Source organism: Leopardus geoffroyi, chromosome C3 (assembly GCF_018350155.1).
Source record: "Leopardus geoffroyi isolate Oge1 chromosome C3, O.geoffroyi_Oge1_pat1.0, whole genome shotgun sequence".
NCBI lineage: Eukaryota > Metazoa > Chordata > Mammalia > Carnivora > Felidae > Leopardus > Leopardus geoffroyi.
The window spans coordinates 510,690-527,404 of record NC_059338.1 but is presented as its reverse complement, the minus strand read 5'-3'; the positions used below and the strand labels follow the sequence as shown (position 1 = coordinate 527,404).

The window sequence follows — 16,715 nt, the reverse complement described above, 5'->3', positions numbered from 1 at the left end:
GTTTTCTATTTTATGATTATTCCTAGCCTTATTTTATATTTATTGAGTCTCCACAAATCAGATCTGCATGGATGAAAACCATCGTTAAAGGAGAGGAAATAAAATGATGGTTTTCCTTTTCTTTCTTTTCTTTTTTAATTTTTTTAGTGTTTATTTTTTTTAATTAATTAATTTATTTTGAGAGGGGTAGCACAAGCAGGGTAGGGGCAGAGAGAGAGGGGAGGGAGGGAATCCCAAGCAGGCTCTGCACTGTCAGCACAGATCCAGGTGTGGGGCTTGAACTAACGAACTGTGAGGTCATGACCTGAGCTGAAGGCAGATGCTTAACCAAATGAGCCATCCAGGCACCCCTTAATGTTTATTTTTGAGAGAGAGAGAGAGAGAGAGAGAAACGAACATGAGTGGGGGAGGGGCAGAGAGAGAGGGAGACAGAGAATCTGAAGCAGGATCCATGCTGTCAATGCAAAGCCTGATGTGGGGCTTGAACCCATGAACCATGAGATCGTGATCTGAGCCGAAGTCAGATGCTCAGCCGACTGAACCACCCAGGCACCCCTGATGGTTCCCTTTTCTGTGTAGTGCTTTGGTCATAAATTTTCCCCTTTACCTTCTTAAAAGAGTACATGTGTTCTACTTTTGTTATCAATATTACGTTTCAGTACATGGTATAGCTCTCAATTTGTCCTTGTACATGGAATTTACATTCAATTCAGTTGATCTGGTTAATTTTGGACTATATATTTAGGAGAAAGGAATAGTTTGTCTTGCTTTCTCAAGGAGGCCTTCTGTGAAACCTTTGACTAATTCTGTTTCTCCTATTAGAGGCTTGTGTGCACACTGTAGTGTGCCTTTTTGTAATGCTCATTATTCTCTTTACCAACTTCAAATCTGTCTTTCTCCGACCGTGAGCTCCACTGTGAGGCAGGACCTCATTTGACTTTTTATTACTGTATCCCCCAATGAGCCATCAATGAATACTTGTTGAATTGACTTACAATTACATTATTTAAGAGAGTACTGCCATTAGACACAGGAATGTTTAATTTTAGTAATTTTAATTATCAGTATGATTGACTAATTCAGGAAAGAAACACTAAGACATGATTTGTTTACATTTTTAAAATTTTTTTTTTTTCAACATTTATTTATTTTTGGGACAGAGAGAGACAGAGCATGAACGGGGGAGGGGCAGAGAGAGAGGGAGACACAGAATCGGAAACAGGCTCCAGGCTTTGAGCCATCAGCCCAGAGCCTGACGCGGGGCTCGAACTCCCGGACCGCGAGATCGTGACCTGGCTGAAGTCGGACGCTTAACCGACTGCGCCACCCAGGCGCCCCGATTTGTTTACATTTTTAGAATGATTGCTCAACTCTGTACTTCATTTTGCAACTTAGTCAATATTGTAGACACTGTGTGGCACAGGAAAATAACCTACACTTTGATAATACTTTATTCTCCTAAAACAAGTTTGTTCATCTATAAATAGGATACCAATCCTGACTGTACCCCTTAAGTGAGAGTTCTTTGAAAAATAGGATGAAGTGTATAGATGTATTACTTTATATATTTAGGACAAAAGTTATTTGCTAATTTAATAAAATATCCATTTAATGGATAAATTCTTAGAAACATATAATCTTCGAGAGCTGAGTCAGGAAGAAATAGAAAATCTGAACAGCATGATTGCTAGTAATGAAATTGAATCAGTAATCAAAAAACTGACAAAAGTCTAGGACCAGATGAGTTTACATGTGAATTCTACCAAACATTTAAGGAGGAGTTTATAGTTATTCTTCTCAAACAATTCCAAAAAAATAGAAAAGGGAGGAAAGCTTCCAAATATATCCTACTAGGCTACCATTACCATACTACTAAAACTAGACAGAGACACCACAAAGAAATAAAACTACAGGTCAATAGCACTGATGAACGTAACTGCTAAAGTCCTCAACAAAATATTAGCAAAGGGCATATAACAATAGATTAAAAGGATCACTCACAAGTGGGATTTATTCCAAGAAAGCAAGGATGGTTTAGTATTCACAAATCAATGTGATACACCACATCAACAAAACACATGATAAAAATCATGACTATCTTGAGGGTGCCTCAGTGACTCAGTTGGTTAAGTGTTCAATTCTTGATTCTGGCTCGGGTCATGATCTTACAGTTTTGTGAGTTCAGGCTCTGCGTTGATTATGTGGAGCCTACTTGGGATTAGCCCTCTCTCTGCCCTTCCCCCTGCTTATGGTCTCTCTCTCAAAATAAAGAAATAAACTTAAAAAAAAAAATCATGATTATCTGAACAGATGCAGGAAAAGGGTTTGACAAAACTCAATATGCATTCATGATGAATAATCTCAACAAAGTGGGTTTAGAGATAACATATGTCAACATAATACAGACCATGTATGAAAAAAACACAGCTAACACCATACTCAATGGTGAAAAACTGAGAGCTTTTCCTCTAAGATGAGGAACAGGACAAGGAGGCCCACTGTCACCACTTTTATTCAACATAGTACTGGAAGTCCTAGCCATACAATCAGACAAGAAATAAGTGGCATCTATGTTGGTAAAGAAGTTAAACTATCACTGTTCACAGATGACATGATACTAAACATAGGAAATCCTAAAGACTCTACCAAAAAAATACCAGAAGTATTAAGTAATAAATGAATTCAGTAAAGTTGCAGGATCCAAAATTGATACCCAGAAATCAGTGGTGTTTCTATACACTAGTAAGTAGCAGAAAGAGAAATTAAGAAAATAATACCATTTACAGTTACACCAAAAAGAATAAAATACCTAGGAATAAACTTAACCAAGGAGGTAAAAGATCTGTACTGTGAAAACTATAGAACAGTGACGAAAGGAATTGCAGATGACACAAACAGATGGAAAGATGTTCCATGCTTGTGGATTGGAAGATTTGATATAATTTAAAATGTTTTTAAATGTTTGTTTATTTTTGAGAGGGAGAGAGCATGTGCAGGGGAGGGGCAGTGAGAGAGGGAGACAGAGGATCTGAAGCGGGCACTGCACTGACAGCAGAGAGCCCAATGTGGAGCTTGAATTCACGAACTGTGAGATCATGACCTGAGCTGAGGTTGGATCCTCAACTGACTGAGTCACCCAGGGGCCCCTTATTATTCTTATTTTTAATGTTTATTTATTTTTGAGAGATACAGAGAGGCAGAGGATACAAGGCAGGCTCTGCACTGTCTGCACAGAATCCAGTGTGGGGCTCAAACTCATAAGCCGTAAGATCATGAGCTGAAGTTGAACACTTAACTAACCGAACCACCCAGGTGCCTCAGAATTAATGTAATTTTTTAAAGTTTATTTATTTTGAAGAGAGAATCCCAACCAGGCTCCGCACTATCAGCATGGAGCCCGATGCGGGGCTCAAACTCATGAACTGTGAGATCATGACCTGAGCTAAAGCCAAGAGTCAGACACTCAACCAGCTGAGCCACCCAGGCGCCCTTCCCCAGAATTAATGTTATTAAAATGTTTGTATTAGCCATGTAATCTACACAGATTCAATGCAATTCCTGTCAAAATACCAACAGCATTTTTCACAAAACCAGAACAAATAATACTAAATTTATATGGGACCATACAAATGACCCTGAATAGACAAAGAAATCCTGACAAAGAAGAACAAAGCATGGAAGTATCACAATCCCAGATTTCAAGATATGCTACAAAGCTGTAGTAATCCAAACAGTGTTGTACTGACACAAAAATAGGTATGTAGTATGTAGATCAATGTAACAGACTAGAGCGCCCAAAAGTAAACCCAGGATTGTGTGGTCAATCTTTGACAAAGGAGGCAAGAATATACAATGAAGAAAGGAGGATCTCTTCAACAGATGGTGTGGGGAAACTGGACAGCCACATGAAAAAGAATGAGACTGGACTACTGCTTTCACCATGCATAGAAATAAACTCAAGAGGGATTAAAGACCTAAATATGAGACCTGAAACCATAAAAAACCTAGAAGAGAACTGGGGCTCCTGGGTGGCTCGCTGACTTCAGCTCACGTCATGATCTCACGGGTTCATGAGTTCGAGCCCTGCATCAGGCTCACTGCTGTCAGCCCAGAGCCCGCTTCGGGTCCTGTCTCCCTCTCTCTCTGCCCCTCCCCCACACATGCTCGCTCTCTCTCTCTCTCTCTCTCTCTCAAAAATAACCAAACATTAAAAATAAAAAGGGGCGCCTGGGTGGCTCAGTCGATTGAGCGTCTGTCTGACTTTGGCTCAGGTCATGATCTCGTGGTTTGTGAGTTCCAGCCCTGCTTTGGGCTCTGTGCTGACAGCTCAGAGCCTGGAGCCTGCTTCGGATTCTGTGTCTCCTTCTCTCTCTGCCCATCCCCCACTTGTGCTCAGTCTCTCTGTCTCTCAAGAATAAATAAATGTAAAAAAAAAAAAATTTTTTTTAAAACAACTAAAAATAGAAATACCATGGGGTGCCTGGGTGGCTCAGTTAAGCGTCCGACGTTGGCTCAGGTCATGATTTAGTAGTTCATGAGCTCAAGCCCTGCATTGGGCACTCTGCTGTCAGCACAGAGCCTGCTTCGGATCCTGTCTCCCTCTCTCTCTGCCCCTCCCCTGTTTGCTTGTGCACATGTGCTCTCTCAAAAATAAATGTTTTTAAAAAAAAACACCATATGATCCAGTAATTCCACTACTAGGTATTTAACCAAAGAAAATGAAAACACTAATTTGAGAGGATACATGCACCCCTATGTTTATTGAAGCATTATTTACAACAGCCAGGGTATGGAAGCAGCCCAAGTGTCCCATTGGTAGGTGAATGGGTAAGGAAGATGTGGTAAGTATACACATGCACGAACTGGAATATTACATAGCCATAAAGGATGAGATCATACCATTTGTGACAACATGGATGGACTTAGAGGGTATTATGCTAAGTAAAATAAAGAAGTCAGGCTGAGAAAGGTAAATGATTCCATATAATGTCACTAATGTGGAATCTAAAAAGCGAATAGATAAACAAAAAGCACAATCAGTCTTAGGAATACGGTGAACAAACTGATGGTGGTTGCTAGCTGGGAGGGGTGGGGGTTGGGCAAAATGGGTGAAGGGGAGGGGAGATACAGGCTTCTAGTTACTGAACGAATGAGTCCTGGGAATAAAAGTCACAGTGTTAAGGGAATGTAGTCGGTGCTACTGTCATGATGTTATATGGTGACAGATGGTAGCTGCACTTGTGAGCACAGCACAACATACAGAGATGTCGAATCACTATGTTGTATTCTTGACACATTTAACATTGTGTGTCAACTATACTCAAAATATATATACATTTTAAATGCCTATACAGGGGTGCCTGGGTGGCTCAGTTGGTGGAGTGTCTGTTTGACTCTTGATTTTGGCTCAGGTCATGATCTCACAGTTTCTGGGTTTGAACCCTACGTCGGGCTCTGCGCTGACAGCATGGAGCCTGCTTGGGATTTTTTTTTCCTCTCTCTCTCTCTTCCCCTCCTCTACTTGTGCTATTTTTCTCTCTCTCAAAATAAATAAATAAACTTTAAAAAAATAGTAATTCCTAAAAAAAATTTTTAAATGCTTATACAGCTATTGTTCAATACCTTTTATGTGCACAATATTATATTAAATCCAGCTGAGGGAGATAAATTCTCTTTTATTATTTTATTTTTTTTAATGTTTATTTTTGAGAGAGAGAGAGAGAGAGAGCACACGTGCACACACACAAGTGGGGAAGAGGCAAAGAAAGAGGGGGACAGGATTGGAAGTAGGCTCAGAGCTGTCAGCACAGAGCCTAACACAGAGCTTGAACTCATGCACCATGAGATCATGACCTGAGCTGAAATCAACAGTCAGATGCTTAACCTACTGAGCCACCTGGGTACCCTGCATAAGACTTATTAGACTCACATAGGAAGCATTTGACACATTTAAACAGCATTAGGAGGGGTGCCTGGGTGGCTCAGTCGGTTGAGCGTCCAACTTCGGCTCAGGTCATGATCTCGTGGTCCGTGAGTTCGAGCCCTGCGTTGGGCTCTGTCCTGACAGCTTGGAGCCTGCTTGGGATTCTGTGTCTCCCTCTTTGCCCCTCCCCCACTCATGCTATGTCTCTCTCTCTCTCTCTGTCAAAAATAAGTAAACATTAAAAAAAAAATAAAAAAAAATAAACAGCATTAGGAGATGACTTAATGTACAAATGAATAGTACAGATGAATGCTGCAAGAACTTAGAGGATGTGGAAGTGGTTGTGGTCTGGAATGATTAGACATTAATGGGTGAAGTGACCCACAGGCCTGAATATATCAGTAGGATCTAAATTAGTACAGAGGTTGAGAAGCTTCCAAGTGAGAGGCATCATGTACATGTCTCCTGGTTTGGGAATTAACAATCTACGAGTTTTTCGCTTGAGAAAACTGTTGAGTTGACCAATCGAGGATAATTTCTTTGAATGTCATCAGGCTGTAAACCCTGTGGAAGTGGCATTGGTGACATGGCGGTCTGCAAAGGAAATGGTGTTTGAAGGGGGCCCGTGTCCATGGATCTTGGAGCCCTCCCGATTCTTTTTGGAGTTGAGCATGGAGAAGACAGAGAAAATTGAATTAACACAAGTCCGGCTGCCAGCTAAGCGAAAACAGAACCAGTACATCTACCGGGTGCTGTGCCTGGATTTAGGGGAACAAGTAAGTAGAAAATATGTTTTCCCTAACATTTCTTTTAGCAATTAATACTCCAACAAATCTTTTGTGTTTCTAGCCATTCCTTTTCAGATTCTTTTTTTTAAATGCTAATTTATTTATTTTTGAGAGACAGAGTGAATGGAGGAGGGGCAGAGAAAGAAAGAGGGAGAGCATCTCAAGCAGGCTTCACACCATCAGTGCAGAGCCTGACATGGGGCTCAGACTCTCAAACCATGAGGTCGTGAGCCAGCCGAAATCAAGAGTCAGATGCTTAACCAACAGAGCCACCCAGGGGCTCCCTTTCCTTTTCAGATTCTAATAGATTTCACTTATACTAGATAGGAAAAATCTAATTACAGTTAAAGGCCTTTTAAAAAAACTTTTGCAATCCTTTAAATGTACTCAAAGATTTTACTCATTTGATAATTCTGACAGTTCACTAAATGGTTCAAGATTCTTTTGTAATCATGAGCTTATTTCAGTCACTTTATCACTATAATTCAAATCTTTGTTGTCTAGACTAGATGTTATATGGTTCCTCACCTCCAAAGAATGCAAGGAAGGGAAAGTTAAAGTCATCTATTAGCAATTTTGATTGGTTAGCAATTGTGAGTGGTGAGCAGTTTTGAAGAACCAGTTAGATCTATGCAGATAAGATAGTATATTGCCTTTTATCAGTTCAATTAGTTTTATTATTTTAGAGGTAGTGATGGATCCGCCCAGCTACGCCCTGCTTCTATCAACACCAGAAACAAAGGTTTGCAGTTTGACTGGGGTTGAGAATTCAGTGTATGACTCTGTGTAACCAGCTCACAAGAAATCGATATGTGATTTTAATTAATAAGAAGTGTGCTTCTTTCTAAAGTCTCTCGTGAACTTTGTTGTGTATGTGGCTGGCTGTCAGCGTCAGAGTCATCACCCCTGTTGGAGCCCTCTAGCCTTTTGTCTCCACGGTCTGTTACTCATTTGGTGTTCCACCAGAGAAAGGTTGAAACACAGAAGAGTTTTTCCACTTTTTACCAACTGATAACAAAAGATTTGGTGGAGGAAAAGACTGAAGTGATTGATCAGAATTAGATGTTTTAATGTTCCCTTTGCTTACAAATTTCCGCGATACCTTTGTTGCTCTTAGCACAAGAACTATGTGCATAGATTAAGAACTATGATGATTATGATGTCCAGAGACACCCTGTACTGGAGATTGAACGATTCTAAAGTGTGTAGATTGGCCCAGCTGACATCGAGTGTCTGCTCATGGTTGCCTCTTGCTCTGCTGTTTCCTTAAAGGCTCTGACATTCCGAATTGGAAATCACCCAGGTATCCTGAACCCTAGTCCAGCTGTGGAGGCTGTGCAGGTACGCTTCATGTGTGCCCACCCTGCCAGCATGACAGTAACCCCAGTGTACAGAGTGCCAGCTGGTGCCCAGCCATGCCCTCTGCCACAGCACAACAAGCAACTGGTGAGTACAGTGGTGCCAACTAATTTGGCACTTTTGTCTTCTGTGCCTTAGAGATAAATGCTCTGAAGTATGGCTTTTGTCTTATCAGAGTTACACTTGATCTTAGCCAAAAGGCCGAGAAGCAATTGTTGTCTTACTAAAGTTAAGGAGACTGGGGGCGCCTGGGTGGCTCAGTCGGTTGAGCGGCTGACTTCGGCTCAGGTCATGACCTCGCACTCCGTGAGTTCGAGCGCCACGTCAGGCTCTGTGCAGGCAGCTCGGAGCCTGGAGCCTGCTTTCGATTCTGTCTCCCTCTCTCTCTCCCCCTCCCCTGCTCATCTCTCTCACTCTGAAAAATCAATAAATGTTAAAAAAAGTTTTTTTTAAGTTAAGGAAACTGTTTTATTTGTTATTCGTTCCCTGATAGTGTCTGAAAAGAGACGATTAAACTAAGTTAGAATTGGCCGCACCTAGTGACATTGGATGACTTAATGACTTTGCTTACTGTACATATAGGTACATAGGCAGCTTATAATTATGGCAACAAGCAATGGAGATGTCTCCAAACTTCCAGTTAGTTTGGTTAATACCTTTCCCTCACAGATGTTTTATTGGCATTATTGGCAAGTAATAGAATTTATCTCTACTCCAGACCCATGAAGAATAATGATAAGCAATAGCGTGGCTAGTAGGGAATGAGGAATAAATGAGTTTTCTAACCTTGAAACTAGAACATCAGACTATAAACTAAGTGAGGTGGACTTTAATTCCAAGCATAGGAGAATAGAAGTCATTTCTTAGAGAACAGAACAACCAATTATTCCTGTTTAGAGATGGAGAAACTGAGGCTCCTGGGAGTTGAGTAACTTCTCCAAAGTCATAAAGCTACAAAGCAGCACATTCTGTCTGACGCCAAAGCTCTTGTTTTTTACTTTTATACTATTCTGTCTTTTTATTATAAAATAACAAGAATATGAGATGTTAGGGTTAGGAACTCATTTTTTTCAGAACTAAATTCCATGTGAAATATTATTCGAAGTTTATGAATGATTTACTTGTTAAAAATCCACTTAGATGGAGCAGAATAAAAGTTATCTGTATAGTTGTCATTCAGTGTCACATTTTTCACTTGAAATAATTTAAATTTATAAAAAATTTGCGGGGTGCCTGGGTGGCTCAGTCAGTTAAGTGTTCAACTCTTGATCTGGGCTCAGGTCATGATCTCATGAGTTTGAGTCCTACATCGGGCTCTGGGCTGAAGGCTCAGAGCCTACTTGGGATTCTGTCTCTCCTCTCTGCCCCCCCCCCCCCCCCCCCCCGCTTATGCTCTCTCTCTCAAAATAAACTTTTAAAAAATTTTACAGAAAATTTGCAGGAGAAGTACAACTTCTTATCTTGCAACCATTTAGGAGCAATTTACAAACATATTTCTCCATACTTTAGAATTTACTTTTTTGGAATTAAATATAATATACATACTGTAAAACTGACCCTTTTAAAAGTGTACAAGTGGTGCCTGGGAGGCTCAGTCAGCTGAGCATCTGACTTTGGCTCAGGTCGTAATCTGTCAGTTTGTGGGTTTGAGCCCTGCATTTCATTTTTCAAGGATTATTGTGCTCAGTATAGAATTCTGAGCTGGCAGTCTTTTTCTTTCATCATTGGCTTCTGTGGTTTCTTATAAGAAATTAGGTGTTAATCCTCTCTCTTTCTGCTTTTATGATTCTGTCTTTCTCTTTGACTTTGGAAAGTTTGATTATTATGTGTCGAGATACATGTATCTTTGAATTTATCCTACCTGGAGTTCTTTGCACTTCTTGGATGTTTAATGTTTTTCATCAACTTGGGAAGTTTCTAGCCGTTGTTTCTTCAAATATCCTTTCTTCCTCTTTTTTTCTCTCTCTTTTCCTTTTAGGACTCTCATTTTACATATGTTAACACACTCAGTGGTGTCCTGTGAGTCTCTGATGTTGTTCATTTTTCTTCATTCTTTTTTCCTTCTGTTCATCAGACTAGATCATCTCATTTGATTTATTTTGAAGCTTTCTGATTCTTTCTTCTGGCTGTTCAGATCTGCTGTTGAGTTCCTGTAGAGAAATTTTCATTTCAATTATTACACTTTTCAACTTCGTAATTTAATTTTGGTCTTTTATTTATTCTCTATATATGAGACATTATTTTCATACTTTCCTTTAGTTATTTAGACATGAATTTCTTTAGTTCTTTGAGCAAAATAGTTGACTAAAAGTCTCTTTCTCAGGGCACCTGGGTGGCTCAAAGAGTTGAGCACCTCACTGTTGATATCAGCTCAGGTCATGATCCCAGAGTCATGGAATCAAGCCATGCGTTGAGCTCTGCACTGAACACAGGGCTCTCTCTCCCTTTGCCCCTCTCCCCCCTGCACACTCTCTCTCTCTCCTTCTCTCTCTTAAATTAAAAAAAATTTTTTTAATTAAAAAAACAACTCTTTGTCTAGGAAGTCCAGTGTCTGAGCATCTGCAGGGACAGTTTCTGTCAGCTGCTTTTTTTCCTATATATGGGCTGTACTTTTATTGTTTCTTTGCATCTCTAATAATTTTTTGTTGAAAACTTGACATTTTGTATATTTTTTAAATGTTTATTTATATTTGAGAGAGAGAGTGTGAGCAGGAGAGGGGCAGAGAGAGGGAGACACAGAAACCAAAGCAGGCTCCAGGTTCTGAGCTGTCAACACAGAGCCCAATGCTGCAGGGCTCATACCCACGAACCATGAGATCATGACCTGAGCCAAAGTCGGACGCTTAACTGACTGAGCCACCCAGGTGCCCCAAAAAGTTGACATTTTAAATAACATAATCTAGCAATTCTGAAATCATATTGTTCCCCTTAGTAGGTTTTGTGGTAGTTACTGTTTTTTGTTGTGGTAGTGGTTTAGTAACCTTTTCTGAACTAGTTCGGTAATGTCTGTATTCTTTCTTTGTCCTCTGTGGCCACCAAAGTTTCTGCTAGGTTAGCTTTGTGGTCAGCTAATTGTTGGATATAGATTTCCTCAATTCCAGGTATATTTGTGGGGATTATGTTAAATTTATAGGTAAATTCAGAATAACTGAAATTTTTATGATGTTGAGTCATCCTTTCATATGATGTATGTATGTTATATATGTTTCATAAGAATATATATCTATCAAGATCAAATCTAGATCAAAAATAAAACACAGGTATAGAAGATACTTTGAGGGATATTGGGGAAAAATAAATATTGACTGTATATTAGATGAAACTGAATTAATATTCTTGTGTGTGCTAATACTGTTTTTCTTAGAATATTCACATTCTTAGAAAATGCATGCTAAATTATTTAGGGGTAAAGCGTCATGATGTTTACATCATTTAGCAAAAAATAACCCAAGGGCACCTGAGTGGGCTCAGTTGGTTAAGCATCCAACTTCGGCTCAGGTCATAATCTCGTGCTTTGTGGGTTTGGGCCCCGCATTGAGCTTTGTGCTGACAGCTCGGAGCCAGGAGCCTGCTTCAGATTCTGTGTCTCCCTCTCTCTCTGCCCCTCCCCTGTTCACACTCTGTTTCTCTCTCTCTCTCGAAAATAAATAAACATTAAAAAAAAAAAAAAACAAAAACCCAGACACACACACTTGGTTGGAGGGTAGGAAATTAGAGGGAGAGACAGATAACACAAATGGTGAATCCAGGTGAGATGTGTCTCAGTACTCATTATACTATTCCTTCATCATATCTGTTGGTTTGAAAATTGTCAAAGAAAATAGATTGGGAGAAACATGAGCCCTAGCTTCAGGGATATCCTACTGCCTCCTGTGTTGTTTTTTTCCTTTTTTTATTTCTTTTTTTTTTTTAATTTTGAGAGAGAGCATGAGTGTGAATGGGGGAGGGACAGAGAAAGAGGGAGAGAAAGAATTCCAAGCAGGCTCCATGCTGTCAGCACAGAGACCAATGTGGGGCTTGAACCCACGAACCATGAGATCATGACCTGAGCAGAAACCAAGAGTCAGACACTTAATTGACCAAGCCACTCAAGCGCCTTGCTTTTCTTTTCTTCTTCTTTTTTATTTTTTTAATGCAGATTCCTGTATCAAGCCTGAGGGACACAGTCTTGGAACTGGCAGTGTTTGATCAGCACAGGAGAAAGTTTGACAATTTCAGTTCACTAATGCTAGAATGGAAATCCTCAAATGAAACACTAGCTCATTTTGAAGATTATAATTCAGTAGAGATGGTAGCAAAGGATGACGGCAGTGGGCAGACCCGGCTACATGGTATTATGGTGACTTACAAATCCTTTCACATAACCTGCTAAATGTTTCTGCACTAAGTATTTCCCTTGAGTGATGGTTTATTTTATTTATATATATTTTTTTCATGTTTGTTTATTTTTGAGAGACAGAGCATGAGCGGGGGAGGGGCAGAGAGAGAGGGAGGCACAGAATCTGAAGCAGGCTCCAGGCTCTGAGCTGTCAGCACAGAGCCTGATGCGGGGCTCAAACTCACAAACCATGAGATCATGACCTGAGCCGAAGCTGGACACTTGACTGACTGAGCCACCCAGGCACCTTGGTGACAGTTTATTTTAGATTTTATCATACCTCTCCTTTCATCTTTGATTATTGTATGTTTTAGCAAACATACATGTAGATTTCCTTGGTTGCAAAGCTAGGGTCTAGGATGCAGTATTTCTCACAAGAGCATAAAATTACTTTTTAAAATATATTTATTGCCTATTATTTACCTAATAATGAAAATTTTATTCATTTATTAGAAAATGTTTATTGGGGTGCTATTAAATGTAAGGGCCTGTGCTAGGCACCTGAAGGTGGAGTGGTACGTGAGATAGTCGTGGCCTCTGCCTTAATAGACTTCAAACATTACAACTGTGTTAGGTGTTTTGATGGGCAACTATGAGGTGCTTTAAGATTTACAGTAGGAGAACCTAACCTAGTTCAGAACAGAGAAGGCTGCCTGAGAAAGTAACATTGACACTGAGACCTTAACGTTGCAGGGGCAATAGAAAGAGGAGACCGAAAAATGAGCCAAATAAAGTGAGTGAATCCTACAGAAGGGCCAGAGGAGCAAGCAGAGGTCCTGAGAGGCCAGCGAGCCCTCGTACGTAACTGCTTCTCAAGCCTCTGCTTGTATCACATTTGCCATTTCACCAAAGCAAGTCAGCTGCCAAAACCAGAGTCAAGGTGGATGAGAACTCCTCAAAGGCATGGATACCAGCAGGCACGATTATATGGCAGTCTACCACAGATCAGTCCCAAAGGTGAAGAAAAAAGGGGTACAAAGGCCAACCTTTAAATTTCTGGCATGAGCATTTAGACGGATGGTATATCCATCCATTCATGGAATAAGAAACACTAGAGAAGGGGAAGTAAAGATTCAGCCTTCTCCCCACCCACAGGAAACTTACCCATAGGACAAGTCTAAGAGCTTGGGAGCGTGGAAACATAGTACTCAAGTGTATGTAATACTATAATGCTCTAATACCATAACACTGTAATACTGTAACAGTATGGTATAGTTAGTGTAAAAAATGGTAGCAAGGAGGGGCACCTGGCTGACTCCGAGGTTAACTGTCCGACTCTGGGTTTCGGCTCAGGTCATGATCTCAGTTTTGTGAGTTTGGGCCCTGCACCAGGCTCTATGCTGATAGCTCAGAACCTGCTTGGGATTCTCTCTCTCCCGCGCTCTCGTCCCTTGCCCACTTGCTCTCTCAATCTCTCTGTCTCTCTCTGTCTCTCAAAATAAAGAAGCTTAAAAGAATAAAAACTGTTTCTGTAAAAAAAAAATTTTTAAATAATAAAGAAGCTGAGAAATAAAGTGGTTGTCCAGGGTCCCTTAGGAATATAGTGGCAGAGTCAACACAAAAACTCAGTTTTCAGTTTCTTGTATATTTCCCCACAAAGTAGTTTTTCCTCTATGCAATAAAACATCATTTGGGAAAAATTAGGGCAGAATTTGGTTTTCTGGAGACATTTTTGTGTTCCACATGTTGTTGTTTCTCCTATATCTCCAGGTCATCAGGTCCTTAAGGTGCATCAGCTAAAAGGGACTGTACTCATTGGAGTCCATTGTGTGGGCTATTCGGAGAATAAAAGTCCAAAGGTAAGTGGAGACTATTATATTAGAAATAGGAATCAGGGGCGCCTGGGTGGGTCAGTCGGTTGGGTGTCTGACTTTTGGTTTCAGCTCAGGTTGTGATCCCAGGATCATGGGATCAAGCCCCATGTTGGGCTCTGCACTGAGTGTGGAGCCTGCTTAAGATTCTCTTTTTCCCTCTGCCCCTCTCCCCTGTTCGCGTGCACTCTCTCTCTCTAAAATAAAAAAATTAAAAAAAAAGGAAAGAAATGGAAATCACTGAAATTTAAGGCTTTTCTTTAAACTTCATTTATTTATAACTTAAAAATCATTTATAACTAACTCTGAGAACTATGCACCTCTCTGATTCTATTATCTTTGGCATGTGAAAGAACATTGGGATCTTCTCTCAGCTGAGGAATTAAAAGTTGATACTCACCTTTGTGGTGCCTGTGTGTTTCTAGGAACTTTCCAACTCGCCCAGATCTGCGGCCGTGGAACTGCTCCTGGTAGACGATGTAACCATACTGCCTGAGAACGCCACCATCTATAACCACCCTGATGTGAAGGTAGAAGTTGGAGGGATCTAGTGAAATTAGATCTGGTTGGAGGGGAAGAGTAGTAGGTTATTAAGGTTAATGTATGGCAGTAAAAAAAAAAAAAAGCTCCCTTACATACTGAAAATCAGTGATAAGCATATGTAACACATGTGTAATACCTTGGGTAGTAATACTTTAATAATCATAGTTTGTCTTTGGTCCATTGACCTTAATCTTTTAATCTCATACTCTTCCTTGGGTAGCTAGGAATTACTTTCTTTGACTTATTTATAAACTGAATAAAATGGAATATTGTTTGTCTGATCTTTCCATAGGAAATATTTAGCCTTGTGGAAGGATCTGGTTATTTTTTGGTCAACAGCAGTGAGCAGGACATTGTCACCATCACCTACATGGAAGCAGAAAGCTCTGTCCAGGTAAGTTCTAGAGATAGGTCCCAGGTTGATAGTCTCAGGTCAAAGCTCATTCTTACGAAAATGGGAAAAAATGCCATTGTGTGTCTCGAACTTGTTATAAAAGTAACATTTGCCTCTTTTTTTTTAACCTACATGTATTCGCCAACCTAAAACAAGGTTTGGTTTGTTTTTTTTTTCCTTCAACTAGCTGGGCAATTTTTGCTTCTGGTTAAAATGAGACAGTATAGGAGACATCTAATTGTAAGATTTTCATTAAAAGAGGGCTCGTTTCTATAAATTTCAAAGGGTGGTTAATCAGATGTGCTGTCGACTTCATAACCTGAGGATATAATGTTTTTAGCCAGGATATGACAACTCAATATATTAAGCTATCTTTGTAGTCAGTATGCCAAGGCATTTGCTTTTAGTTGACTTTTAGTAATAAAAATAATAGCTTACATTAGCATAAGTGTATATTTCCTTTCCTTCTAAAAGCTCAAAGGAATGTAACTTACCTTGGTCATAATGTTTGTTTTTAAGAGGGTGGATTCAGCACTGCGTGCAGGTGCCATGCTGGGCAGGACCCACAGCACAGGACAGAAAACCACTGCTTCCCTCCCGCCCCATGGCCCCCGTTGCACTGGTGATTTCAGCATAAATGGACTGGATTTTCTTCATGAAATCCTTTCCCCATTCATAGTTAAGAAGCTGGATATGTATGTTGTATTTTGCCTCAATTCAGTCAACTTAAACTTTGCTCTTTATCAGTTAGTATTTGTTAAGGGTGCATACTGTGCTGTGCCTAAAACATGTAATGTGACCTCTCGGTTCCCGTCACAAAGGAAGTAAGTTGTTGTGTTTCGTGCTTTTTGATTATGCTCAGGGCACGTGTGCTTCTTTACCCAGCTACCATCTTCTTCCTTCTAGTTAGTTCCAGTACATCCTGGATTTCTCACCTTGGAGGTCTATGATCTGTGCTTAGCTTTCTTGGGTCCAGCAGTGGCCTACCTCAGGGTGTCAGACATACAGGAGCTGGAGCTTGACCTGATCGATAAGGTGAGAGACGTTTGCTGTGTTGCATCAGAGAAGCAGGCCTCGTTTTCACCCTGTAGCCTCACTTCACGGAGTCTGTGTGGCTCCTGTGTGTGCACCAGGACCTTCAGTGATGTTCGTGGAAATACCTGTCCTTGAAGAACAATGCTCCGACATATAAGATAAACAGTACTCGCAGCTAAACCAGCACGTAGGGGTTAGGGCCATTTGATCAACAGCTGACCGGGAGCATTCAGCGCAACAAAACACTTTGTCACCCTCAAGGAGTTATTAGACTGTCCTTGGTGAATGACATACTCCTACTAAAATTACCTTTCTTTTTTAACAACTAGGTTGAAATAGGTAAAACTGTGTTAGTGACTGTGAGGGCTCTCGGCCCTTCCAAACGCCCATTCCGAAATAAGTACTTCAGCAACATGGAGCTTGAACTGCAGTTGGCTTCTGCCATCGTCACCCTGACGTGAGTGCCACCTCAACGCCTCCTCCC

At 40.5% G+C, this 16,715-nt stretch overlaps 1 protein-coding gene across 14 annotated transcripts in view; it reads left to right on the top strand.

Annotated features, from left to right (window-relative positions):
• The window catches only part of NUP210L (nucleoporin 210 like), an 84,518-nt gene that overhangs the window by 40,088 nt on the left and 27,715 nt on the right, over window positions 1–16,715 (top strand). For all 14 annotated transcript variants that reach the window (XM_045455907.1, XM_045455902.1, XM_045455899.1 and 11 more), the window contains 8 exons: window positions 6,478–6,699; window positions 7,984–8,157; window positions 12,209–12,401; window positions 14,159–14,247; window positions 14,685–14,789; window positions 15,095–15,196; window positions 16,103–16,231; window positions 16,561–16,688. In XM_045455907.1, coding sequence (XP_045311863.1) covers window positions 6,478–6,699; window positions 7,984–8,157; window positions 12,209–12,401; window positions 14,159–14,247; window positions 14,685–14,789; window positions 15,095–15,196; window positions 16,103–16,231; window positions 16,561–16,688 — 1,142 coding nt within the window. The remainder of the gene's footprint in view (window positions 1–6,477; window positions 6,700–7,983; window positions 8,158–12,208; window positions 12,402–14,158; window positions 14,248–14,684; window positions 14,790–15,094; window positions 15,197–16,102; window positions 16,232–16,560; window positions 16,689–16,715) is intronic.